Source organism: Atractosteus spatula, chromosome 7 (assembly GCF_055471065.1).
Source record: "Atractosteus spatula isolate fAtrSpa1 chromosome 7, fAtrSpa1.hap1, whole genome shotgun sequence".
NCBI lineage: Eukaryota > Metazoa > Chordata > Actinopteri > Semionotiformes > Lepisosteidae > Atractosteus > Atractosteus spatula.
In genome coordinates this window covers 39,789,964-39,817,501 of record NC_142712.1, presented here as the reverse complement: position 1 = coordinate 39,817,501, position 27,538 = coordinate 39,789,964, and the positions used below count along the sequence as shown (strand labels likewise).

The following is a 27,538-nucleotide window of genomic DNA, read 5'->3' as shown; positions in this document are numbered from 1 at the left end:
AGGCAAGCATGGTGATTTGTTTCTGGAACATTTGTGTTTTCATAGTCTTCATCTTGCAATTATTTTCAATGAACAATATTAAATGGAAATTAAATTAAACTTATTAAATCAGTATTAAAGCCACTGACTCATCTCCATTCCAGCTCTTCATTTAGTAGGTTCTTTCATGTAGAATCAATTAATTTATTGCACAAAAAATAAAAGCTTTCTGTTGTGCAACTTGAGAAAGGTGCAGATATTTAAATCTGTTTTTTAATTATGTATTTTAATGACTCCATATGTCTGCAGACATTATTCCAACAAGATTGCTTGAAATGGTTTGCACAGTAGTCAATAGTGTTCCTAATTTTCCTGTCCTGGCATTCATGCTGCTTTTTCTGTGGCTGACTTGTCTCCATATTGTGTCAAAGTGCAACTACTACTTAACAGGGTTTGAGATGCTGTTGTGCAGGACGTCTGTATCCAGAGAATAGCAGTGCCCTTACCACCAACCAGAGGAAGACAGCAGGATTTAATAGACATGACACTGCAGATCACGTCCAAAAAGTTCTCCAAGAGAAGAGTTGACATGCTAGACTACTATACTAAAATGCTCTAAAATTAATTAGTTCTTGTGTGTGATGTTTGATCTCCCCACAAAACCTGCACGGTTGTCTAGAATGACAGCTGGTGTTAAATCATGAAACCTATGTAAATCTAGAGATTCTTTGACTTTAATGTTTTCCAGTATAGACAGCCTTTGCCTGTGCTTTCTAATGATCAGTCAACATGCTTCAAGACTTTTAGCTTGCAGCTTAGGCCTTAATAAGGAAGGCCAGGCTCCTTGATAACCAGGTACTGTTAAAGGCCAAATACTTTATTTCTTGTGAATGTGAACCCAGGAGAGGTGTTAGATGGATGGATGGAAACCTGAATTGCATTTTTAGACAGGTACTGAAAAACAGATATTTGGAAAAGAATTGTCACTGTGGAAGACAGCACATTAACACTCCATATGCTTTCCTTCACAATCAGGCCTGTCTTCTAAAAAATATTTTAGCTCGATGGGGCAACTTAATGAAGCTTTTCCCAGAAGCAGAATAGAAAAGCAAAAGCCGCTTTTATCTGAGTCTCCTACTATATAACACATACTTTCCTACCTACTCTACTGTATATTACAGCTTTAGTTTGTGGGAAAAAGAAAACAGGATTTAAACATCCTCTTTTCTTCCATAATCTGCTTTTTGGCCCTCTTCTGCTTCAGCTACCCTTACAAAAATTTACTGCATTATTGTTTTGGATCATGTCCAGTGTAAAGCATTGTAGTGTTTCAGACACCTTAACCTGTACTACACTGGCTTGACATTGCAGTTGAAGCCTATCAGGAACGGTGTGATTTAATTCTAACCTGGGTTGAAGATGAACCAGTACAGCACAAAAACCTTAGCTTCCCATTAGCTTACCTGTCTCTCTCTTTCTGTCATTTTTTTAACCAATCCTATTCTTCACTGCCTTTTTGGGTGATGTGATCTGTCACGTTTCTTACTTGGAGCTAAGTGGATCTAATTAGCATTTTACTTGCAGGTTTAAAGCAGTTACCAGTTGATAGATCCCCACAAACACAAAAGGATTCTAGACAGTGAGGAGCAGAGTTGCACACAACTCTCTCAGTTTAGGTACAGCCTTAATCTAGACTTTTTAAAGATTTACTCCACGAAGCTGCTAAGGCAGAGAGAGAGAGAGAGAAAGAGAGAGAGACAGGCCCTTGGCTGCAGGTTTTGAGGTCTTCTCTTCAACTACAAGTTAGTGTCTGTGGTTAAGGTATGAGGAACCCTATGGCATGGTGGTACTGTTTGTAAGGAAGAAGCTGACCTGCCTGTGGGAATCATAGCTCGGACTCGGGTGTGGTGGCCATCAGGTAGCCCGTGCCGTAGCGGCTGTTGGGCACAGCACTGGTCATCTCCAGAGGAGAGGTGCTTCCGGGCCCCAGATAAGACCGGTGAGTAGGCATGGGGGAAGGCGCCTCACTGGGGTTCTTGCTGAGGATGAAGCGGGTCTCGTCGTTGTCCTCCAGGTTGGACATGTCCTTCATCATGCAGCCCTTCTTGTAGGAGACGGACAGTTTGTTGGAGCCATCCGACACTAGGTTGAACTGCCGGGCGATGAAGACGATGGGGAGGGGCAGCATAGCCACCGCGATCAGGGTGAAACACATGGCCAGTGCCCAGGGAGGGTAGCCCTGGAAGCGTTCAATCGCCTGGAAGGTTTCAGAGCAGGGAGTGAGAGAGAGTGAGGCATGGGAAAGAGTAAAAAAGCATTGTTTTCAAGAAAAAGAGAGTATGAAAAGGTGTTGGAAATGAACTAAACTTCATATCTATTTGTCAGAACTTGAAAAGAAGCTGGTGTTGCGATATTTGAAATATTTACTCAGTTACATTATTATTGTGACTAATACAGAATCCCCATATTTACACCAACCCATAACTAAAAATAAAATGACAAATTTGCAGAAGAAAAGTAGAATATTGGAATTTGTCTTTTCTGGTTGAAGTAAGGTGTTCAGATCAGCACTGACCAGCTCCTGGATCCAGGCGTTGTACCCTGGGGGACTGATCGCCATCTCTATGATGGTGGCCATGACGAGCACACAGAGGCATATTGGGGAGACATACTTCCACATGTAGAAGTAGAAGCTATAGGGACGAAAGCCGAGCATGTCCGTCAGATCCTGCATGAACCTGTCAGCCAGAAACAATGGAAGAAAGAAGCTTAGACCACTGGGAAGCTCACAGAAATCTCAATCAGAAATACCAGTTTTTGCCAAGATTGTATGGTCTATTTTACATTCTGCATTGAGCAGTAACTTATTTGTTCTGATGGCACCTGGCCATAATGCTATGGGCAAAGTGTTATATAGTCAGAGGACATTTACATTTACATTTACAGTAAACTCCAGAACTTTAGCACTAAATCCATAGAGAGGACTGAAACTGTAAAGGAGCTGTCAGGCCAAGAGATTTAGATATAGTACTAGTACTGTAATTGAAAATAAGGCATTCTTATTGCAAAAAGCATAGGTGTTGTGTGCAGTGTCTAGGTACTTCAGTGGTTAAAGCAGGAGTTGTGAACAGTTCAAGACCCAATTCTTCCACTAATGTTACTGTTACGTCCCCGTGCGTGTCAGTGTTTTTTTTTTCGCTTCCTGTATACATGTACCCTCCCCCATTGGGCCATCATTACACCATTGCTGCAGTTGTGACGTCATCAACTAACTCCCGGCCAATCAGAACCCAAGATCTACAGTTTAAATACCGAGGTCTGAGCTTAAGAGCTTTTCGGCTTTTCAGCTTTCGACTTCGGTCAAGCTTTTTGCTCAACTTCGGTTTGCTTCGGCTCGTGTTCGTTCCTTTGTTTGTTTTGTTATTACCTTGCCCGCATTTGTTACTTTCCTTTTTACCTTGCTTGTGCTCATTTGTTACCCTATTCCTTGTTCGTGTATTTTCTTCGGTATTACCCGTTTTCCCATAATCGTGCAATTGGTTCACTCGTGTCGTGTTATTGTTAACTGAACTTGTTGTACACCGGGGAAAAGGTGTAGGGAAGGTCGTCGGGTTGCATTGTGCACACGTAGGTTTGTTTTTGTCTAGACGCACTACGTGTATTGTGGTTCTGGTTAGTTCAGTCTAGGGAGGTTAAGGCGCATGAAGACGCCGAAGACCCTATTGATTTCTGTTTGTTTGGGTTAGTTAGGTTAGTCCTCACTGTATTAGCTAGATCCGTTTGGTTTTGTCGTTTTCTGTCCCTTTGGCACGGCTCAAGTTTCTTTTCCCTGTGTGTTATTGTGTCCTGTATACGTACCAGTCACTTATTCACTTTTTTTTAAAATCACTTTTACACCAAACTTGTCATGCTTCCTAAGTCCCTCACCAGAAACCCACCTGCATCCAAAGCCATCCTAAGTGTTACACCCCTTTACCCCTGGACACATGGGGTCGTAACCGTACCGTATACTGGCTCAACTAAGCCTGTAGCCTTATTGTGCTGTCCTTTAGATTAAACTCTAAATTGATTTCCTAGTGCAACTGACCACGCCATTGGTTTGTTAAACACTGTTAATTATGGTCTCTGTTAGTTGTTTTTGAATAAACCATAATAACAGTGCTTAATGTGCACATTTCTGGAGAAACATGATTTCTGGAACTACAGTGCACAAAAAAAATGAAATTATTTTTTATACTTTTCATTTTCTCTTGGGGTTGCATGAATGACTTTGACTAGGTTTGTGAACAACTCCTAGACCCCTCAACCTACCTCTTGGTCCCATAAATCCAAGCAACAGAGATGTTTTCCAGAATTACAACGATGGTCAGCGGCAGCCCAGCTGAATAATCATCAAACATGGTGACGAAATAATTCCCTGAACGCTGGACAAAAATCAGCCCAAAGAAAAAGGCCCCAAGACAGCAAGAAACTGGATAAGAGAGGAAAAGAAGGATGAGTGGTATGGTTAATGTTGGGGAGGACACTAGGAATAACCAGCTTCTACAGGCGTGCAACATTTTCATTTTAACCTGAGAGAGTTACTTGTCTAGTGAAGCAACTTAAAGAGCATCTAAAAATAAAACTAAAAACCAAGCTGGATTTAAAAATCAGAACTAACCTCCTCCTGGCTGAATCAGGTAAAATGTGGACTTAAGGAACCCAAATTGTGCTCGTTTTTAATCTTTACAAAAATAATGATGAACAGTAACTGAGGAAAAATGCCAATCGTGGATGTTCTGAAGCTTTGTCAGGATGCAGAGTTGTCAGCATGGATATTTAGAGAGGCAGCTTTCTATGACGCCATGTTTGTGAAGTTAAAGTCCTCCTGGTTTGCATCTGATTTGATAGAACATTGGTCCTAGCATGTGTGGAAAATTGTACTAAAGGAAGTTTCTTGTATCTCACCTGTGAAGATTTCCTTACGCACTTTGAACGTGTCCACCATGGGTGTGGTGATACCCTCCATGTTGCCAATCATGCTGCCAAGGCCCAGGTTGATGAGCATGAAGAAGAACAAGGCAGACCAGAGCGGAGAGGCAGGGAAATGAGTCATGGCCTCCGTGAAAGCGATGAAGGCCAGACCTGTGCCCTGCACTGCCTGTGCAGAGCAAGTACAAGAAAGAGAACATAAGAACATGGCCAAGGTTACACAAGAGAGGAACCCCATTTAATTCCTAGTAAGTAAGAACTGAAATTCTCAGGTTCAATAACTGGCTGCATAGCTCATGTGAAAAACTGCTTTCCGATCTTAGTTTTAAAATACACTTCAACATCTCCACTTCATTCATGTTTCACTGTTAATTCTGAAGAAGTCCATTGGTTTGACTTTGTTAGTCACTTTGAGGGTTTTTATTGCTTTAATTAGATTCCCTGTCGTTGTCTTTTCTCAGCTCTAAAAAGATTCATTTATTTAGTCTTGTCATTGTAGGGCATTTCTTTAAAGCTCAGAATAGATTGGTTGCTCTTCTATGAACTGATTTCACAGTTTCTTGTTTTTAACGTGGTGTCCTATATTGCACACAATTGTTTTTCAATTTTTTCCATCAAAGACTGTATCAGGTCTGTTGAGCAGCCTATAAGACACTATAAAGAGTCTAGCCCTGTCAGTATTGATCCACTTATGTCTCTTGCTCCACTGAGTTTTATAAATAATGCTAGAAAAAGCATGCCTGGGGCTTGCAGAACCCCTGCCTCCCAGAGATATTGTTGTATTTTATAATACTACTGTATTTCCTCAGCTCTCTCAGACTTGCACACATTCCTCATTATTGAGTAAATCATTGCAAACAGTCATCTGTGCCCCAGAAGATGAATTTGTGCCCTCTAGCAATATAACATGATGCAGGACATGTTACCCTGGTCAGGACAGAGTTAAAACATTTGACATGATCTGTTTTCCACTTGATGCTGCGTGGACAATCCATTCTGAGGTCATGTTCCAAAGGAAAGAAGATGTAGTCTTTCATTAAAATGTTAACATATTAAGCAAAATGTGGAGAAAGCTTACTTTGTTGAGCTCATCTTCCAGCAGGCAGGCGTCCAGACCCAGCTGCTCAAAGCCGTCCTCACGCACAGTCTTTATCACACCATACATCTCTGCGTAGTCAGCTGATGTCAGGTGGGAGAAGTTGACGTGGGGTGGGATGAGGTCGTGGCTTAGCACATTGGAGTTTAGGTAACCCAGGATTTTTTCTGCATTCCTGCAGTGTAGAGACAAAGAGTGGATTTTTTGCCATCAAAGTCCAAGTATAATGGCATTTGTTCAGAAATCTTTTTAGGTATTTCCAAAGACATGGTGTTGGCTTGGAATGTGGTTTCCTAAAACATTTTAAGGTTTTAAGAAGTTTAAGGGATGCATATTTTACATCCCAGGGAGACTGGAAAATTGAGACTGGTAAGTGTGGAGACCTGCTTAAAGAGGGAATGTGTCTACAGTGTATGTGTCGAGCTGCATTGTTGGGCTCTGCTACCTTTGTGCGTGTGGCGATCAGTACTCACTCAACAACACACTTCTCGTTCATGATGTTGGCCTTGAAGCCCAGCACTGCGAAGACCACCAGTGTGGCCAACACAGAGGTGATGAAGTTGATAATGGCGACCAGCGCAGCATCAAAGTGACAGTTGTTGTCCTGCTTGTTGTAGCTGGAGAAGGCGATGACCCCACCGAAGCCAAGCCCCAGGGCAAAGAAGACCTGGGTGGCTGCTTCTCGCCACACCTGGGGCTCCAGCATCTTTTCAAGCTGAGAGAGGAGGGACAAGGTTAAGAGAAGGATGGGAGAGATAGTGGTGACGGTAGGAAGGACGAGAACACGTTTCTACAAAGTTTCATGCATTTAATTAGGAAACCCCTGTCAGGAGTGGTCTCACGTTAAAATGAATTTGACATAATATGACCTGCTTTCCCAAAACAAAGCTCTACATTTTGCAAATGAACTTTTGAATTCCACCAGATGCGTTCTAATTTGCGTATATAGATATTATGAGGCAATGCTAGCAAAAATAATAAAGATGGAACTAGTATTACTTTCTTAATTCACAATGTCCTTTATTGTTGTTATTGGCATTGTGAAAGTTGCAATTTTCTTTACTATCATCTCAGTCTTCTCCATTGGAGCTTCAATTCCAGCCCTAAACTGGCTATAATGACCTTATTGCACAGTATAATAATTTGATTATATGCAGTAGATGGAGCGAGGCATCACGATGGTGTAGAGCCTCACACCGCTGCCACACAACTCCAGAGCCCTGTATTCAATTCCAGCCTTGGATGTTTGTCTGTCTGGAACCTGCTATTCCGCTTGTGTTTGTGTGAGTTTCCTCCCGAAGACATCTGCCTAGGCTGCATTGGCTGTTCTGTATTGTCCATTTCTACATGGCCCTGAGACGGTCTGCTGTGCTTTGAGGAAGTGCTCTGGCTTTCTGTAATCCTCAACAGGATAAGCAACTTTCTCATAAAGGATAGGTGGGTGGATAGGAAGGATAGAATTGAATGAGGAGAGTTTGTGCATTGATTTTTTGTTGCTAGGCAGTACTAACTGTGCTCTTGAGTCAGGGTTACTGTTTAAAGTAAAATAATGTTTTCAGTGTATTGGGACCTGTGAATAAAACCTGAAGGCATGATGATGTTTGGGAATTCCTTTCCTCTCTCAGCGGGTGAGCTGTCATCTCTTCCCATACTGTGCTAATTTATCAATGTGAATGCTTGCTGATGATCTTAAACTTGAAATGTTAATCCCCTCAATTGGTGCCTCTCTACTAACCCTCCCAGGAAACACAATCCCAAAATTGAATAATGGTGTCATGCAGCTCTAACGATGAATGAGGATTATGAATGAATGATCTAAACAAAAACCACTAGGCAGGATATGATGACACTCAAGGCCTGGCTCTTCCTACAGACGATCTCAGTTCCGATCCTTGAAAACCACTGTCTCCTTTCACCTGGATGACAGTTCGCTTAGAAATGAGCGTCAGTGGCTCAGTAGAAGTGCTTCCACAGAGAGGAATGGAAAGTGGCTGAAAGATGTGAAAAGGCTCCACTAGAGGGAGACAGCATCCATCGTTTCTGCTGGGACTGTGCAGAAGCCTCCAGAGCTCAATGACGGATTGTGCAGTAGATCCTGCATTTTTGGCACAGATTGCAAATCCGCAGAAGTAAAACAAATGTAAACACGTGACTCTTGAGTTCTGACTGTAAGGGGATTATAAATATTTAAATAGTGGGGGATATGGTGACGTTGATGTTAGTACTGTTCTCTTCACATTTTTGGGGTCCTGGGTTCGACTTCAGACTGGAGCTCCTACTGTGCAGAGTTAGCATATTCTCATCATGTTCATGTGGGCTTTCTCCGGATGCTACGGTTTCCTCTCACCTCAAAGACACGCTGACTAGGTTAATTTGTTTTACAAATTTTTCCCTCAGTGTACGTATGTGTGAACCCTGCAATAGAACAGTGTTCCATCCACAATCTAGCCCTGTCTTGCACCCTCTGTATCCAGGACAGCCTCTGGATTTCCGTGACCCTTAACAGGACTGCCCATTTGTCTGATAGTGGATGTAGATATCAGTTTATGTAGCAGTAGATTATTTTCTGTACCTGATGCTATGCTCTCAAAAGAGCTGTAGCAAGGTAACTACAGCAAGATACTAACTGGATCATTTAGGCAGAGGTCAGACATTTGTGTATTAGTACAGTATGTGAAAATGTGATAATGACATGGCTTTCTGCTGTGTTTCTGACCTTGGGAGTGAACATGTGTGCGATGCCATCCACAGCCCCACGCAGCAGCAGTCCCCGCACCAGGAAACAGATCAGCACCACGTAGGGGAACAGGGAACTGAAATACATCACCTGAGAGAGGGATAGACTGATTACTACAGTAAGATCACATCAAAGCATCCAGCTTTGACATATTTAAAAAGGAATTAGTTTCTGAACAGATTCTGCCAGGGCTGGTGATTATGTAAATTGAACCAAACTATAACACACTGCTCTCCATGGGAGAATTAGAATTTTTTTGTCATCTGTTTAGTATTCAATGAGCATAACATCTGTCAAAACATCAGTGCTTTTCCTACCACAGAAATGTGGGCCGGGGGGATTAAACAGTACAAATTTGGCCCACATGCTTCCAGAAAACAGTGTGGCTTTCCCTTCGTTGTGGTAGCAGAGCCGCAGGAGGCTCATCAGCCTTCCCCTGGTGACAGGGGCTTGGATCCACACCAGTTCCCTATGTGCTTCCTAGGTGGCGCTCTGCATGCCTCAAGCAACCATGGCCTTCTGGGCAGAGACATGGACAGGGCTGCTTGTTTAAATCATGTTGCCCTATTCAGTTTCTGCAGAACAGCTGGTGTGTTAAAATTACCCCTCCAAAAACAAAGTGAAAGTGTTCAGTTTTCCCTCAACAGGTTCACAGCACATACCGTTGTATTTGAGCCTGCTATTTTGCAATTGGTGCCATTGTAATTACATCATAGACTCGGATGGTAGTCCTGCTTAGAATACGGTAAAGGATAGTATTTCCACTTCCTTTGTAAACCTAGCACACCAGCTAATCCAGTTAGAGTTTGCACATAGAATACACTCAATACCATACTAATGGGTCTATATGAGGAGAGAACCCCCTCTGTCATACTAGAACCAAGCCAGCAGGTATTCAGTACCTACTTACACGGTTTGCAAGTGTCCAGTGATGGAGGTCATCTGGAAATATATGACTAAGTGCTCTCAGGTGTGACAGGTGCGGACGTCTGCTGATGTCCTAGATGCTCAAATTATTGTTCTTCAGGCATGAAGAACAGCTGCTAGATTTCACTGCAAGTTAAATATCTGTCATGCAAGTTGGATGGAGGCTGAGATGCAATCTCACTAGTGTCTGTTAACTTGCAGAAATTGCTTTTAAGGAAAGACATTCAAATAGATTACATTTCACTAGAGCTAAAACCTCATGATAGAGTGCTTTTTCTTATCTTAAAAATTTAATTACCCCCCCCCTTTTCTCATTTTCAGCTTCCGTTTTCATTTTATTGGTTGCACTTTGTCAAATGACTTATTCGAGCATTTCGACCATCACACTCTACAACCAGTGAAGAAATGCTAGCCCACCACTCTGCTAACAGGTTATAGTGGTCTGATACCAGTTCTGCTCACCTTTCCTGAGGACTGGATGCCCTTAATGACAGCCAGACACACGATACACCATGCTGCCAGTAGAGAAACAGTCATCTTCCAGTTGAGACCCCCACTGTCTGAGATAGAGCTGGAGATGTTCAGTGTTTGGCGGTACCAGAAGTAAGTGGTAGCTGAGCTCTTTTCACACTCAGGCTCCACGACTGTAGACAGAAGGAAAGACAGGAATGGAAAGGGACAGGGATGAAATAAGGTGATGAAACACATGCCTGAGCCATATAGACATGGCTGGCTTCTTCCTCAGCACTGTCTTGCAAGGCCTGGTCATTTTACTTGAGCATAAAAACAAGCTAAGTGCATTTTGTTTATTACAATACTGTAAATACCAAAGGACTTTTAGCATGTTTAAATATGGATTTGGTGATGACTGCTGTATGGTGCTGTTTAATACATCAGCATCTGGCTCATCTCCAGCCACAGGGGATGATGCTGGGTGGGGGCTAATAAGTCCTTTAGTGGTGGTGAGACTGCTGTCTAGTGGGGTTTCTCCTCATTCATTTTCTGAATACTTGAAAGGACACCCCCTTTTCTTGTTTTATTCATTCCAGCCATAAAGTAACCATATGAAGCATTTTTTCCGTTATTTTGAGAGGTGGGCCCAGCAGCATCCTTGGGGGAGTGTGGGGGGGGTAAGCTCTTGGAGCAGGCCCGATCACACCACCTCCTGTGACTGCACTGAGCTTTGTTTAGCTGTACTGCTTTACCGTGCCCATCTGTCATATCCATGAGCCTATGGCCATGATATCACAATGCTCGGACTGCTGCGCTGGTGAGGCGACAGTGACGAGTATCTTATTCCAGGGAGTGAGCCTGTCATGTGCTTTGACACTAGCAGAGGTGAGAAAACAGCTTTTCAATCCAGATACACAGTATCAGTGGGTAAAAGCAGGACTGCCAGCCTTCACGCCCTTTCTCTACAGCACAGACCAGACCTACAGAATCAGCTTGAACCCGGAGGAGCCTAAATACTCACATCCTTCTATCACTGAGTATCAGGAGATCTCTTATTTTATGCCTCGGTCTAGAAGGTGATATATTCAAACTATTCTGACCCCAGATGGAAGGAAATTTAATGATTCTGAAAAGAACATCTTTCCATTTTCATGTTCTTTCAGAAGACTTTGTTGTGACTGAAAATCTAAGAGCATTTACCAGGGCCTGAGAACTCAGAACTCGTTGTTCTTCCCTGAACCATCAGGGAATTTGATTTGATTTTGTACAGAACAAAAACCATAAGCACTTATATGTGTATTGCTTAGGGAGTACTACTGGGATAAATTAACATTCATGTCTTATGGAAAGTGGGCAAACATCTTTTGTATATCGCCATTAGCAGCAAAACCTTCACATTGCATCCAGGTTTAATCCTAGCACAAAAAATATTGTGGTTTTATGTAAAATACACTTGCCAGCATTTTAAGAGACATCTGTTGCTGCACAAATGCCTGCTTTCTTCCAGGTTTATGTGAATCACAAGCATTACAACACATGGGCAGAAATAAAATCATTTCATTTTGGAAGCCCTTCAAAGTTGCCCCTTAAGGGCTCCAATTGTTATTAAAATTTGAAAAAGGAAAATGGTCATCAAGTGGCTTTAAATTGCAAGAGCACAGAACAAACAGAGTGGAAATAGTTTCTTTGGAGGACATTGCAACACGGACAGACCAAGGCTCTTGACACCTGCAGACAAGCATGGTTCAGAAGTGTATGGACCTGAGTAGTACAATAGTTAAAGCTAAAGGCAATTTACTAGGATTCCTGCTTCAAGCCTTAGGTCTGGCACTGCCTGTTTGTGTCACAATAAGGATTTAACCCCTGCGCACCATGCTGTAGAAGAGTGGTTCTCAGCCTTTGAAACACAATGCTCAGCTTTCAGTTAACACAAAACCACTACCCCCCTTAGTGAATTGGATAATAATTTTATTTAAACAAAAAATATTTAATTTAAATGATTATTTAATTACTATGTTTTAACTTAATCTTAAATCAGTTGAGAACTAGTTTTACTTAAAAATGTTGTGATACAGATTGAAGGAAGTATCATCCAAATTCACATTTGAATTTCAGTTTATTTAAGATTTTGCCTCAAACATGATCAATATAAGCTCTGATGCTGCATATTTGCGGTGCTGATTTTTGAAAATTGAAAGTGTAGAAAATCCATTCACACAGACAGGTGGATGAAAATGGGACCAGGATGCACATTTGTTTTTATAACTAAATTATAGACTTTGTCTATGAGATTTTGCTAACTCAAATTTTCTTTAGAATAATTTGCTGGTTTGGGGCATTGTGACTAAAATGTCGAATTTTTTGAGAAGCTTGATTAGAAGGCGAGCCTAACGTTTCCACTTGTAAAATGCTGTAAAAAAAAAGCACTTATTTTGAATTACTGTAAAAGGTCTCACACCCCCCATTGGATTCTTAAATGCCCTCCAGCAGTTGAGAACCCCTGCTTTAGAAGAAGTGTAAAACATCATGTTAGAATTAGCTGTGTTGCAGAACCCCTCAAACTATGCAGCTCAGTTCTTTTGTTGTTTTATAATACAAGGTGCTGAAGGACTAATTACAAATGTAATACTTTATTTTGTAACTTAGAAACAAGAAAAAAGGCAGCTGCAAAATATTCAAAAACAAAGTGGAAAACAAATGTGTTTAGAACTGAGGGCCAACACACTGTAAGTGAACGAGAAACCAGGCAAGATGAGAATTCTGCTGGCAGGCAGAAGGACACCACACATCGAAATATGTTCCAGCACCACTTTGGAATGCACTGCACACTCTGATTACATTTCATGAAACAATCTGCATGTGGGAGAGTTGTTTTATTTGCTTCTTTGCCATTGTTGTTGCAAACTATCCTAACTAATTCAGATGAAAGCCATGCTTTGGCAGGGCTGTAGTGTTCTGTAGAGACTGAGCGCTGCTCGGGGCACTCACTGGCATGCGATCCGTTCCTCTTCAGTGGGCACTCGTTCCATGGCAGTGGGTACTGGAAGGACTGAAAGAAGTAGAAGATGCTCCAGCCAATGATAACATTGTAGTAGAGGGCCACAAAGGCGCACACCTGGCGAAAACAAGACAATGAGTGCTGCAGCAAGAAGAATACACGTTTCTAAGCCCCACAGCCTGCCACTCAGCCCATGACGTGACCTTAGCTGGATATGCGTACCCTGCAAATACTGTTACAATTACACCTGGAAGAAAATGATCTTCATTGGATGGATCTTGGATGTGGCTCTTGTGAAATAGTCTTTTATCTTTTAACGGGTTGAAATCACATTCAATTTCTCTCATTCATTTTGCTGCTGGACACAAAGATGTACAACATACCTTGTGCTTATGGTGTCTTTGTCAACACAAGACCCATCCGTTTATAGCAAAGCGCCTTCACAGCTTGGGTTAGGGCAAGGATTACAGTTAGAGTTGGCTTTCCCTTATTTATACTGAGGTGTCTAGCTACACACCGGAGGCACCAATAATTTAAAGGCTTTGAAGTTAACTGTTAACTGTTAATTTCACGTAGTTGTTAGTTTCATGTTCTAAACCAGTTCTGATGGCATTCCCAAATACATCAAAAAATCCCCTGGAAAACTAAAAGCCACCATCAGATTTTTTAGATTTGCTGGACCATTTATCGAGTGCTGCATCTTAAAAAAATACCATGCATTTGAGAATGTAGAATACAGCTTTTCTAATATGCTCTTTTGTCTGTTTCTATAATGAGACCCCACCCACTTCAGTGATTCATTATTAGAAATGAATTCAGGTCAGTCCACATTAGATCTTGCCACACTGTTCCCTCACATGGCTCCTCTGGGTGGACTGCTGGACATCACTGAGAAGAGTTTTGCCCTTGACACCTCTACCAAGTGATGATGCTGCATATTTAGATAAGACTTTATTGATCCCGTAGGGAAATTGATGTGCATACTTTGATATTTGCATACTCTCTGCTCCGTTTCACGTAGGCATCATTATTCACGATAACTCTCAGACTATGAGATATGCACCATTCTCTGTTATTTCTGCGTTTTTGTTCTCTTTCTGACAAAGAGCTCCTGAGAAGACTGTCAAAGCCCTTTTGCCTGGAACTCAGTGTCATTCCAACCTCCACCAAGTGATGATACTGCATATTTGATTAAGAGCTCTCTCTTAATTACATCACTACCTAGCCACTTATCTTTTATGTTACTCCATCTGAACATTTGGGGGATATGTGATCTTGCAAAACCTCAAGAATTCTATTCTGTTTTTCTATTCATTCTGTTTTATTATTCTAGTAACTATAAACCTGCCTTTCCTTTTTAACAAAAGACATTTTACTTTTCTAAAGAAAGAAATTTGACTTTTCTACTGTCCTATTAAGAATTTGTGGAAATGTATGAAGTTTTATCTAGTAAGTTTAAAATATATGGTACTGTACCTTGATACCATTTGCACTACAGTATATATATATTCTATTAGGAGCTTACTAAACACAAAGTTTGTGAATGTAGGTATACTGAAGCTCACTCCAGTTTTATTTTAAAAAGTAAGGTGTGACAAGGAATCACTATTTTGTTGTTGTTTTATTTTAATGTTTTGTCCAGGTTGGAGAAAAAACAGCATAATATCTCTACACAGCCTGGGAGTGGGGATTTTTCAATAAATTATTGAAGCTTATTCTTTCAGAGGCTTCTAAACTGATCCTTTTAAGATGTATTTATAGCTCCTCCACTCCCCACTGCCTTGTCATTTATTTTCCACTTGAGAGGCTGTTTCTACAGCTGGAAAATGCTACAGTATCCACTACTGCTACTACACCAGGACCCAATCATACACAGGGACCCTTACCTAGAGTGGATTGTATTTTACTTAATTTAATCAGGTGGGGAGACGTTTAAAGTGTTTGCAAACAACACTTTGTAAATGTATAATAAACAGGTTATCAGCATTGAAAAATCTGCCAACAAAGCTTTTAGAGTTATTAAATAAAGCTTTTCTTAATAACATGGCAATACTGTAATGATATTGTTTTATTGCCGTTATAAATGTTATTAGGTTATAAAAATCTAGAAATGGTCTTTGCAACCACAGACCTGAAGCATTAGTTCAGACAGTGCTGTGGACAGTGAGACCTCTTTTTTTAAGAGAGATGTAGTTGTGTATAGGGCAGAACATAGACTTTAACCGTAATCAAGAGACAGACCAGAGTTTATTTTGGATTTTGACCTGACAATCTACAGTGTAGTAAATACCATATGGCTTTCAAACAAACAGGAAATCATTCATTTCAACGGTCCACACACCCTTTTCAAGTGGTAGCAAATCCTTAGCCAAACGTGCTCTGAAATAATTTGGAGTGGCATCAAATCTCCTGTTACTGGAAACACCTCAGCAGCTTTGAATAAAATGGGGAGGGATCTTTTCTGTAGAAGTGCAGTAATCACTGATGGCTCCCTTGAGTGCTACTTCACTACGGTTCGGTTTGGGAGATCTTGTAGTATATCCTGTGTCGGGTTCCAGGGACACGGATCTGGTTAAGTGGGTTGCATTCAATATACACTTGGAATTCAAATCAATCAAGCTATAGTGCTAGGAATAGGAGTTTAATGTAATTTAGAGAACTACAGTGCAGAAAAATATATCAATATCCTTGATATAAAACCCTGTCTGTAGCTGTCTTTAACTTTGCAAAGTAACTTCACAAAAACATGAGCCTTTAGCTTTTTATCACCAGAAGCTTATCAATATAAAACTAGCAAACAGAAGTATAATTGGCTTTGGGGAATCAAGCCCATTAACTGTAATGTGATTCCCTGAGTGCTTTGCATCACAGTAAAAAAGAAACAAGATCACCAAAGAACCAGCATTGCTAATACCAACCAGCAATGCAGTATTCACAGATTTTCTGAGTGATTAGACAATGGTGATTTCAGTACTGTAATTCAATTGTCATGATTGACATGTCTTTTATTAACTTTACCTTAAATGTCTAACAAACTCTCTGCTGGTTTGCTCTGTTTCTCGTAGGCATCATTATTCACGATAACTCTCAGACTACGAGATATGCACCATTCTCTGTTATTTCTACATTTTTGTTCCCTTTCTGACAAAGAGCTCCTGAAAAGACTCAAAGCCCTTTTGCCTGGAACTCAGTGTCATTCCAAAACCCCTTCAGGACATGGTATAACACAAAACTCTTGCCCTCCTCATTTCCCATGTTTCAGCTCTGAAAGACCTGTAGGTAGAAGTCATAGTGTTCCTGCTGGTTTGCTTCAGAATTCCCTACTTACTATTAAACTGGAGAAGCCGATCCCTCCTAGCCTTGGGCACACATAGTTCCAGACCCCGATGCTCCCACGCCGGATCCTCTGCCCCACCGCCAGCTCCAGGAAGAAAAGCGGAATGCCGATGATGATGAGCAGGATGAAGTACGGGACCAGGTATGCGCCTGCACAGGGGAGAAGAGGACCAGGGTTTAAAGGGCAGGACTTCCAGAACAGGGCTTGTGAGAGTGTGCAATAAAGTGCCTTTAATTCTCACTCCCTTTCTGTTCCAGTCACTGTGCTTCACTGGTCGCTTTCAAATCCGATACTGTTCCCTTTGTTCTTTGCGTTTAAACTGTAAGACTGAGCACAGGAGGCACTTAACACAAGGTTAAAAGGGCAGGGCTCCCCAGTGCAGAGCTGTGTCAAGACTGTGCAGATGTGCAATGAAGTGCCTTTAATACCCTGCAACCAAAGGGTTATGAGGGCATGGAAGCTGCTGTTCATGTTACTGCCCCTGCACCTGTTACAGCCTTTTTACAGATCACCCCTTCTGAATTCTTTACGGGACTTTTTCAAGCCATTTCCACTTTCTCTCATGGCATGCTTATTATCTGTACTTTGGTGTGGTTTCCTGCACTCAGTTTCGTGCCTAACTTAATCCCCCTGTGCTTTACAATAGATATGCACAGGAGTCAGAGGAGTCTGAGAAACTGCACTGAGGCCAAATGGAGCAACAGTGACAGGTGCCCCATATGGGAAAATAGTGATAAAACAATTTCCATCTTGGCTTCCAGTTGCTGTGATGAAAATATTTTATTGTTTATTGCTACTTAAGGATGCTAAACAATGAGAAATCTAAAATACAACCAAATGGTTGTTTGAAATATGTACCTGGGGGAGATAAAAGTAATATACAGTAGGTTAAAGCTGTTGTCAATCTAGACCTTAAAAATTGAGTGTGTGTAATGATTGTGGCTGAATTTCGAGACAAAATGGGGGAATTCATTGGGGCACAATCTGATCTGTGGATGCAAACATTCTGTTTCATCCTTCCAGTGTTACCCGTTCATCCCTTCGATACTGTTGGAGGAAAAAAATTTTCCCCACCATTTCTTTACACACCCACAAGCAGTCTGCAGTTTCTCCTTCTCTTGCACGAATCGGTTTACCAAACCCTCAATTACAAACTAATTATGGGCTTCTGGCTTGAAAGCAGTGAAAGAGAGGTGGGAACTCCTGCAGGACTGTCAAGAGGAATTAGAGACTTCTGTCATCTGTGAAGCAGGAGCCACAGCTGTTAGCCCTCTGGTGTTAGTGTCATCAGTGGATCAGTGCATACACACAGTCACAGTCCTAGATGGCCATGTTATCACCAGTGCTAAGGCATTTTGAGAGAAGTATGGATCTGCTTTTCTGCCATTCCTATTAGAAATCCAAGACTGGATTTAGGATTTAGAGTGGGATTTTAACAGGGATTCTGATTGGGGCCATGAGCCTCTTCTCTTCCAGTGAGCTGCAGCTGCAGTTTGTGAATTGGGTCCTACAAGTGTTGGGAGATTTACAGTTTAGCCTCTTCACTGTATACACCACAATGTTGCCCCAAATTGAATTTGCTTAAAAGGCAAGAAGAAAGGGAAGAGCAGAAAGGACAGAATGATTTTCTTTGGTTTCCAGTCACTTTATCTCCCAATCTGTGGTCTAACAGCATGTTCCTGCAGCCTACCGCCATTAGTTTGAGTCAGCACTGATAGTGCACACTGCACTGCTGATAGACTCTCTGTCAGGCATGGAGGGTCATCTGGGGGAGCAGAGAAACCAGGGGAAGATTGCCACTGAAAATCAATCCCCCATTAATCTCCTCTTAATTGCTCAACAGGGGACAAATTAGCAGGTGAAGGATGGTTCCTGTCAGACAAGAACTGGCCACTGGCAGGAACTAACAGCTGGAGAGTCCAAGTATTCCTGCTGCTTCACATGTACAAAAATAACTTTGAGAAGGATGTTTTCGTGGCACCCTGCTCCCTTTCATCTGGGGACTGGGCAGTGACTGCACCTTGCTCCAGGTATAAAAGAGCTCATTTGGCTCTGAGACTGTTACTGAAGGTGACCTTACCCCATCGGGAGCTGGACAGCATTACGTTGTCCCACTGTAGCACTGCACAGCTCTGAAACTGAAGGTGGCTGTGAATCAAATCCCAGATGGGGCAGCGTTGAACACGTTACACAGGCAACTTAAAGTGACCTACTGTTTAAAACCTACTGCGTATTTGGAAGGTGGGAAGAAATGGGGTTACCCAGAGAACACCCATGGCACCAAAGGCCACAACCAAACCCAAGACTTGGAAAGTGTTAAGAAGCAACAGCATTAACCACCGTGCCACCCATCAGAATGTTGGGTGAAAACTGCTCGCGCTAATGCAGTGTTCTTCAGCTGACCTATGAATCCTGAGTATGCTACTACAATTCTGAACAAGAACACTGAAACACGGTTGTTCGGTCCTTTAAAACGAATCTAAAAGTTTGGACACTGGTCGTCATTTCCAAGTAAGCTCAGGAACTTCTTATTGAATTATAATATTCAATTCAAAATAAAAAATGGAGAGGACATTTTGAAACAAAGAGAATTATGTAGGAGGAATACATTTTCAAGTTATCTCTGTGAGACATAATACTGTGGCATCTCTCTAAACCCAAACAGGCATATAAAAACTGACATATAACTTTTCCAGGTTGTTTTTTTATTCAACTGTGTCAGAGTTTCTAAAGTTAAAAAGCTTTTTTTCACTTAAACTGACCTGTTGTTCATTTGTGCTTAGGGCATTTAGAACATGTTTTGTATCTGAGCAAAAAAAAAACTTTTTTAGTTCTGTCCAGTCCATACACAGGAAGATGGTGAACTCTGACAGACTGAATATTCTGTTCTCCTAAAATTGATTGCTGCTCAAGATCTTGAACTCACCGCCACCATTCTTTTGGCACAGGTAGGGGAAGCGCCAAACATTGCCCAGCCCCACAGAGAAGCCGACTTGTGCCAGGATATACTGCAGCTTGCTGTTCCAGGCAGGGCGTTCTTCTGCTGACTCCAGAGTATCGTCTGTCTCTTTGCCCTTCTGCTGCACGGCACCCCCTACATTCAGGGCACTGCTCTTGTAGTCCAGGGGCTCTTCGTGAGCCAGGAGGTCTGCCACTGACTCTGTGACATGTTCATTGCTGTGCTCCCGCTGTGTCACTTTACTATTCTTAGGCATTTGGGACAGCTAAGGTAACCAGACCCTCATAAATATGTATACAAGCCCTAATACAAAAGAGTCCAGAGGAGAACTGCAACACGGGATCTTACAATTTCCTACCAGTGGATTATGAGGAAAGTAGCAGACAAATTCCCTAACATTAAAGAGTGCCAGTTGCTGGGTCTGTATTTGTGCTTGTAATCTGTTGGAAAAACACAAACACAAAGAAAGAAAATGTACAAGGCATTAAGGAAAGACTTCAGATTGTTTCTACACAAACCAGCAGACAGGCGGCAATGTGTGGCAGCATCATGAGGGGCTGAACACAGATGTGTTGTTAATACCAAGGATGGAAAAGTGTTGTATGGGGATTGCATTGTCAGGTGAGGGGGAACATTAAACTTAAACTGATTGTGGCACTAGAATGCTCATAAAATATATGCATTTCATATAATAATACTTTCCAAATAACGTTTTGTTACAGTGTGTATGTCTGAGTGACCAACAGCTGTCTGAATGAGCTGCAGCCTCTGATATCTACTGTACATATTCCATACATCTTTCTTTGTATCATCAGTGTTTTCTACAATTCTGGCTTCTGTACCAACAATCAACCAAAAGAGTTTTTAAGTCTTAAATTGTTTACATTCTATTTAGATTACTCACATGTTACTGAACCTAAATTGACATTGATGTACAGTATTTTATTTTACTTTTCTGCTGTTAGACAGTGCCCAAGTTTCCCAGCCCCAGCCTTGCTCACTGTGCATTAGCCAAGTCAGAGAGGCATATCTTGCATTTCCTGTTGGATGCTGTGTGTGTCCAGTACATCCCCATACGAAATAGAAAAGGTTACATTATTCTCCCAAGGATGGTACTGGGAACACTCCATTGCGTTCCTTTCACTGGACAAAAATATTCCAAATGTAAACCTCCAGTTTGTTTGCACACATCTGTATGAATTATGGCCCAGGATTTTTCAGCTCTTATACATGTATCCTACAGGATTCTTTACTAGATCTAGCAAAGAATCCCAAAGGATTGGGATTAAGGACATGGCCATGTGGGCACATGGAGCTCCAGCTACAATGTCTTCACCACTCCTATTCAAGCCATGCAAATAGTTTGGCAATGATGCACATTAACCAGCTCCTGGCACTGGACTTGTCTCAGTGGGGAGGAGAGGTGCCCCTGCAAAATATATATGCAGACTGTTTTCATTACCCCCCACCTCCTTGCACTAGAACAGATAGCCGTTCCTTCACACACAGGCTGTGGAGAGAGAGGAGAGAGCAGTTGGTTTGCAGCAGCCACAAGGAAAGTGCCATCTGCTCTTTCAAAACAAAATTGCTTAGCAGGTCCTCAGTTTCATTTCCTGCAGTGTTAAACTCCCCTGTTCAGCTTAAACACTGTACACCACAATACACTTTAGGCTGTGCATCTCCACCCCTGAATCTGGATTAGTTTTTTAAACTAGAGATTTTGCATTTGCAAAATAGCTTTCCAGTGTCAAAGGCTTTCAGTATTGTTTGAGCAACGCCATAGCTTTCTTCTGTAGTTCTTGTTTATTTAGCTCAAAGTGAATGAAGGAAATATGTTTAGATATATAATGATTCAACATGAGACATCCATCACCAGTAAAAAAGGAAAAGGTTCTTTCTTTGATATGTTGAAAAACTAGAACAACTGCATTAACGGGTCCATATAAGGTAATCCTAATGTATCTCTTTGAATGCCACTGCTGAACGCCCATTTACTAGGGGCATCAAATCCATTTTAAGAAGGATGTGGCAGGGTAAGGCTTGTCTTATGGGGATCGTGCCCAAATTATTTTAATTTAAATGATTTTAATTGTGTTGGAAGTTTTGTCTGATCACGACAGGGATATGTCTGTATACACATTTATTGCATGAATCTTTAGCTCTTTTCAGATAAAAAACTGTGAACAGCAGTATTTACAATATGACCTACTTTTTTGGAGTATATTTCTCAAGAAGGAACAGTTATCTCTTGGTCTTGGCAGGGAAAATGAGCAATGTGCTCCCTAGTCCTTGTTCCTTCTGAACAAGGTTTGCAGCCTTGTGAACAACAGAGCTTTTGGATGGAGAAAAAGACAGATTGACCCCTGCTTGCGGCTTTGGGATGCTCTAACCTGAATCAGAGCATTTTCCCATCACAGCAGGTCTATAGCAGGCCACACTGAGCTGGTCTTGGCCCTATCAATGTTGTTTATCTTGCACCTTCTTTGCATCTGTAAAATGACCTCCTTGATGGATTGGGGACACCCATGTGAGTAATGGGTCTCTGAACACTGTAGCATCACCTGCTTGGTATCCATTGCTTCACTCTCTAGGGTGCACTGAAAGCTTCATCCCATGAATCACCTGCTTCTTCATATTTAGAGACATGGTGTCAACATGTGTATGATTTGGTAAGACATCAGAACAGTCTTAACACATACCTGGCAATACATTGGACCAGTGGTTTTCAAACAAGTATCCAGGTATCTCTAGTGGTTTTAATGATTGTCCAATGCAACCATAGAAGCAAAGAAAAATGTGCTGCTTCCATGTGTAGTAGTGAGTACAATAAGCACCCTTATGCAGAGAATCTGCTCTGACACATCTTAACATGTTAAAACTTGGGGTCCACATTGTAAAGGGCTTCTCTCATATTGTTGACAGAAATAATAGAAAATCTCTGAGTTATATTAATGCTTAGATATGATATTTAGATCAATAACGTTTAGATTAATGTTAAAATCTGAGCCTTGACCAAAAACACTTTATTAACCATGTGTTAACCATTACCCTGTTTCCATTTAAGTAAGGAGGAAAAAACTGCTGGCACATAAAAAAAACTTCTAGCAGGTGTATAATTTACAATTGGTAAATTATTGGATGGATTCAAGTTTCTTTTGAATCTGTCTGTAAGTCTCCCACCAAAGCAATGTACTCTACAGGAATCTCATTTGTAAAAACAGGAATATCATGGAGAAAATTAGTAGTAATGAAGTCAGTAGTAGGCAGAGGCCTAGAGGTACATCACTCACTGTGCATGTGGATCACAGATTTCCCCCACACTATGACTATGTGTAATATACCTCCTTACCTGCCAAAATACTGGGTCTGATCACACACAAATATTGTGGTATGATATCAACTGGTAATATAAGAAAGTAATGTTCCAACTCATACCTGAGCTATTTTTACTTTACCGGGTGGAGTGCATGTGGAAGAAATAACACATCAGATTCCAAGGGTCTTTTATGAAGGATATGCTCCACTTTTATCTTTTCAGGTTGCTAGGCAACCCTGCTTTACAAAATTCTCACTTCCCTCCCTAATCTGCAAAATTATGCTTTGCCAATTCCACTCAGTGTGCGCGGCTTATCCTGTACTGAGAATATTGTCTTCTTCCCTCACAGAAACACGTCCTAGAGTACTACTGCTGAGAATGAGCTAATACTCTCAATTGTGAGGAATGGCATTAAATTTTGTAAGTAATGCTGTCTTAATCAAGTGAGGATGGACAGTCAGCTGTTCACTCAGTGGTCATGCCCATTGTTAAGAAGATTTCTTGTCTTTTTGTAAAATCACAGAAACAGTGTTGATTTTTCTTAATGACAATTGGTACATTGAATTATCAAATCATTCTCATAAATTTGTGAACTAACCTCACTGGTGAAATTATATAAATTCAGAAATAATTACCAGAGTTTCTAAGGGGTGGGCTCAGTTACCAAAGAGCTGAATACAGAATATTTGCTGAGAGGCTTACACATTCAGTGCACAAAGATAGCAGGATGTGTCTTAATAACCACTTTTGGACTATGACCCAGTCAGGACAAAATGAAGCAGAGACAACATTTTTCACATGTTGTAATATCCTTAATAATGTGGAAGTAGCAGGCAAAAAAAACACCCATTCTGTTGATAAGAGGAAAAGGGCAGTGCTCCTTTTTAAAAAAAGGTACAGTTAGATCTGGTACCTGTGGAATTCAGATTTGCAAAGGCTGTTTTACATCTGAATTGTGATTCATTCTAAAAGCAATATATCTTTGATGAGGAGCCAAATGCGATATTGGACAACGCAGAAGAGAAAGACCTGAGATTGTTTCAAAACTCTCTTATATTTTTGTTCAGGGCAAAACCATCAAAATTGTTTTCTGGAAACAAAACTAGTTGGTAAATCAGCATTGATTAATTGTGCCTTGAAAATAAAAGCCCATTTCCATTGAGTTGAATTACATATATTGACTAATAATTGAATTCCATTCAAAGTAACATGCATTTAGCAAAAATATTCAAGCAGTTGATCACAAGAGAGTCTTTCCTGTAAGGCAACTGATTAAAATACAAAAGACACATTTATCATTTGATAAACCTCAATGCAATTATTTTGAAACGTTACAGAAGGTCCTGGAAAACAATGAGGTCACACACCCTATATAAAAGTTAATTGAGATGTCAGGAGGCCCAATATTTCTTATAAAAGTAGATATAGGAGTGGATCCCCCTTAATCTGACCTCTTCCTCAGAAAAGTACATCAACTTCAAAAACTGAATTTTATAAGTGAAAGGTCATGGCAGTTACTGCTGGTGAGAATCTATAAAATACATCACATGCAGTGGGCATTTTATGTCCCCACTATCTCTCGTTTTTTTCCCACACATCAGTGGACAGGGCAGTAGCCTCTGAACATCAGACAGTTGTAGAACTTAATAATGCAGAAAATAATGAGTTAACCTTACTAATACCAATACTTAACTAAGCACAAGCACAGGCAACATGTTTAGACAATCACAGGCAAATCACAGCTGTCCACCCCATCCAACTGTATATCAGGGATGGGAAACAGTGGGGCTTCTGTATAATCTTGCTGTGAAACATTATGCTAAGATTGTTCATAGCCTGAAGGGTGACACCAGGCCTAAATACACATTTAGAATTACATTTGCTCAAAACATAAATCCTTTCTAAATCCCTGAGATGAAGAAAAATGTCATTGCCTCAATATTTCAAGCATTTTTCATTGATACTGAACACAATGATGATTCAAGGAACTTTAAATTTTGTCTTATAGGTTTTTTACTAAAATATGTGGGAATGCAGTTTACAAGAAAATTTGCTTTTGTCACATTTTAATCCTGTGTCTTTTATAAAGAATTTTACATATCTACCAGAACGTGTTGACATTTTTTTGGTTTCCATTGTATCTCTTAGGGTTATGAAGCACAGTATCCTTCAAACAATTTTAACAAAAATGCTAGCTGCAGCTAATGTTCAACTTAAAATGTGTACAGAATCATCAAACTATACTAGATGCTTTTTTTTATTTAATCGTTTCAAGGCGACAGAAATATTACAAACTGTAAATTCGGGTAAAATTAAACAACATAGCAATATTCTTAAATATTCAGGGTAATGATCTCGATGAAACAGACAAAAATTGAAAAATGTAGTGAAAACAAATGTTATTTATAGAAATATTTACTAGAAATGATAATTATAATTATTTTAGAATACTATTTAGTCGTATCACTCCAGACTAACAGGAATTATATATCGTGACCTCTGAATTTTAAAAGACCCAAAATGAGAGGGAGGTTGTGAAAATAAGTAAGCGGATATGACCTCTGACCTCAGGAAAGGTTAAAATGTTCGTCACTTCAAAGATTTAAAGTGGCACGTGTCCTTCTCGGGATTTGCGAATAATAAAATGACACCGGCAAATTCTGGAATAAAGTATCTTAGAATAACTTCAAATCTTTAGAAAGGTAAGTCTTTAATGAGGAGTACAGCTTTCCTTTCGATTACTATGCTACTGAATGGGCAGTAAGGAACTTAATTGTTCAAGGTTCAAGGGAGCTGGAGGAAAACGCTACGTTTCTGTTCGTAATGAACAAGCATATCTGTCGTGTTATAGGCCGTGAAACTTGAAAAAAGCTGCAGGTGTTTTCTGAAAGCTAGACTGCAGTCTGGGTCAAATTCCCAGCGCACCAAGATGGCGGCTTGGTGGTGTGTTTTTGCTTGTAAAGTATATTCTTGCACAGCAATTAATATTTTATGAGACTACAACAGCTTAATAAGTTTCGGAAATGACAGCTTTACTCGATTTAATGGAGGACCTATAAATTCCTACCCCTTGGTGTTGGACGCTATACAGTTATTGTGCGTGCTGGGGTTACGGTAAATCAGACAGCTTTAACGGGATTATAACTCATGGACGTGTTACCTAATTGATTTACAGGCGTAATGCAATAGTCTTTTCACTAAGACGATAACCTAATTAAGTGAAGTGTAGCACGATGGCTAATTAATTTAAGGTCAAAGGCGCGATGGTGCACGGTGAAGGATTTTTCCTGTCTGAAAGTAATTTTCCTGGAGCTATCTGAAGGTCTCATGCTGGATCTGAACCCATAACCTTCTGGTTATAATGATGCGTTTGGGGTACCGAGCGCTATACGCTAGGCCTCCTTGCTGGCTTGGGCTTTGTGTTTGAGCGTTGAATGGAAAAGACAGTTCAGCGCATCACGTTAATGTAAATTACCCTAACCATCCCAACGAGGTGTTGAGCCCGGCACTCTGAAGACTAAACGCGTGGGGCGAGGTGCTGAAAGGGATACAGTGTAATTAATTGTATGTGGAGAGTATAATGTTTTTGCACTATGTTTTGCTTCACTCTCTAGTGAAATAGCATCTGTGTAGCTCCAAAAGATTTCTGCTGCTGCTTAACGGATTGTCGAGACAACTTGCAGGCCAAAGACAGCGCACGGATTTTTAAACGAAACGAAGAGGGACAGTAGATGCGCTTGTGACAGATTACTTTACAGTCATCTTAATAACTGCCTGGATCTTCTCGACATAATGTCGTCCGACCCCAGAGCTTCAGTGCTGAACACGCTCGGCGAGTGACGAAAGAGTCTATCCTTCGCTCTGGGGTCCGATTGTCACGAAAAAGCACAGATCCGTCATCATAGTGACTCATTTTAGTTAATAATTAGCATATATATTTCTCTTATGTTCTTTTACTTTTACACGTTACCTCGTGTTAACAGCTGTGATTCAAAAACACCATTGCATACCGTGAATTGTCTTCAAGGTCACACCAGCCCGCAACTCATTAATAATGAAAGGTAGACATGTCATTCCAAATACACTCAGCAGTATGTACCCAAAGAGAGAGGAAAATATTGCAACGGTCGAGCACTTTGCATAAAAGGCATGTGTTCTTGTTTTACGCGGTTTCTCAACCTATTTTAGCATCACGGTAAGCGCGATGCATTGATGATAATGCTGCTCTTTCAAAACTAATACTTCTTGCAACTATCCGTGCTCAGCCCATCTGTAATATTAAGAGATCAAAAGTAAAGATCGTCGTGACGGCTCAACTGCTGAGACGCATTGACAAGTCTCTTAAATAAGGCTCCGCACACGGAGAAAGCACTACTTCTTTAGACAAGGTGATGCTGAGCCCTGGTTACTTAGCAACAGGGGCGAGATCCGGACAATAACATCCGAGATTAAAATAGACATCGTTTCATGTCTTTTTTTTTACATGAAACAAATACATAAATACGGAACGATGGCGACACACCGTTAAGAAATGCGATGATAGGCGGGCTGGTTACTCGGGTATAGCTACAGTGGAAGAAACTGTGCGATCGTTCCTCTCCTAAGTCTTCCTTACCTTATCCGTAGCTGGGAAGGTTATCCCTCTGATTTGTTAATATAGAAATAATGCCGGAAATTAATAAGAACGAACGAAAAAGAGCGAGCTGGCTCCGCGAGAAGTCTGCTTACACACAGACATCAGCTTGGCTTCTGGTCTCTGTGCACA

General features: G+C 40.9%; 1 protein-coding gene across 1 annotated transcript; it reads right to left on the bottom strand.

The window, feature by feature from the left end:
- Positions 1-236: 236 nt before the first annotated feature.
- On the bottom strand, positions 237-27,538 carry slc6a17 (solute carrier family 6 member 17). The gene is made up of 12 exons (XM_088921025.1): positions 27,389-27,538; positions 19,425-19,897; positions 16,490-16,647; positions 13,152-13,278; positions 10,173-10,354; positions 8,763-8,873; positions 6,520-6,761; positions 6,029-6,221; positions 4,927-5,119; positions 4,291-4,450; positions 2,555-2,717; positions 237-2,236 (listed from the first exon to the last, which is right to left on the bottom strand). The coding sequence occupies exons 2-12, from the start codon at positions 19,711-19,713 to the stop codon at positions 1,865-1,867; spliced, it is 2,190 nt and encodes a 729-aa protein (XP_088777151.1). The 5' UTR covers positions 19,714-19,897; positions 27,389-27,538; the 3' UTR covers positions 237-1,864.

What these genes read in the sequence shown, in the direction of transcription:
- slc6a17 (XM_088921025.1), bottom strand. Translation starts at nt 19,713, where the DNA reads ATGCCTAAGAATAGTAAAGTGACACAGCGGGAGCACAGCAATGAACAT. An exon ending in AACGAGAAGTGTGTTGTTGA is followed by an intron (nt 6,222 to 6,519) that starts GTGAGTACTGAT and finishes TCTACACTGCAG; the next exon opens with GAATGCAGAAAAAATCCTGG. An exon ending in ACGCCTGGATCCAGGAGCTG is followed by an intron (nt 2,237 to 2,554) that starts GTCAGTGCTGAT and finishes GAAACCTTCCAG; the next exon opens with GCGATTGAACGCTTCCAGGG.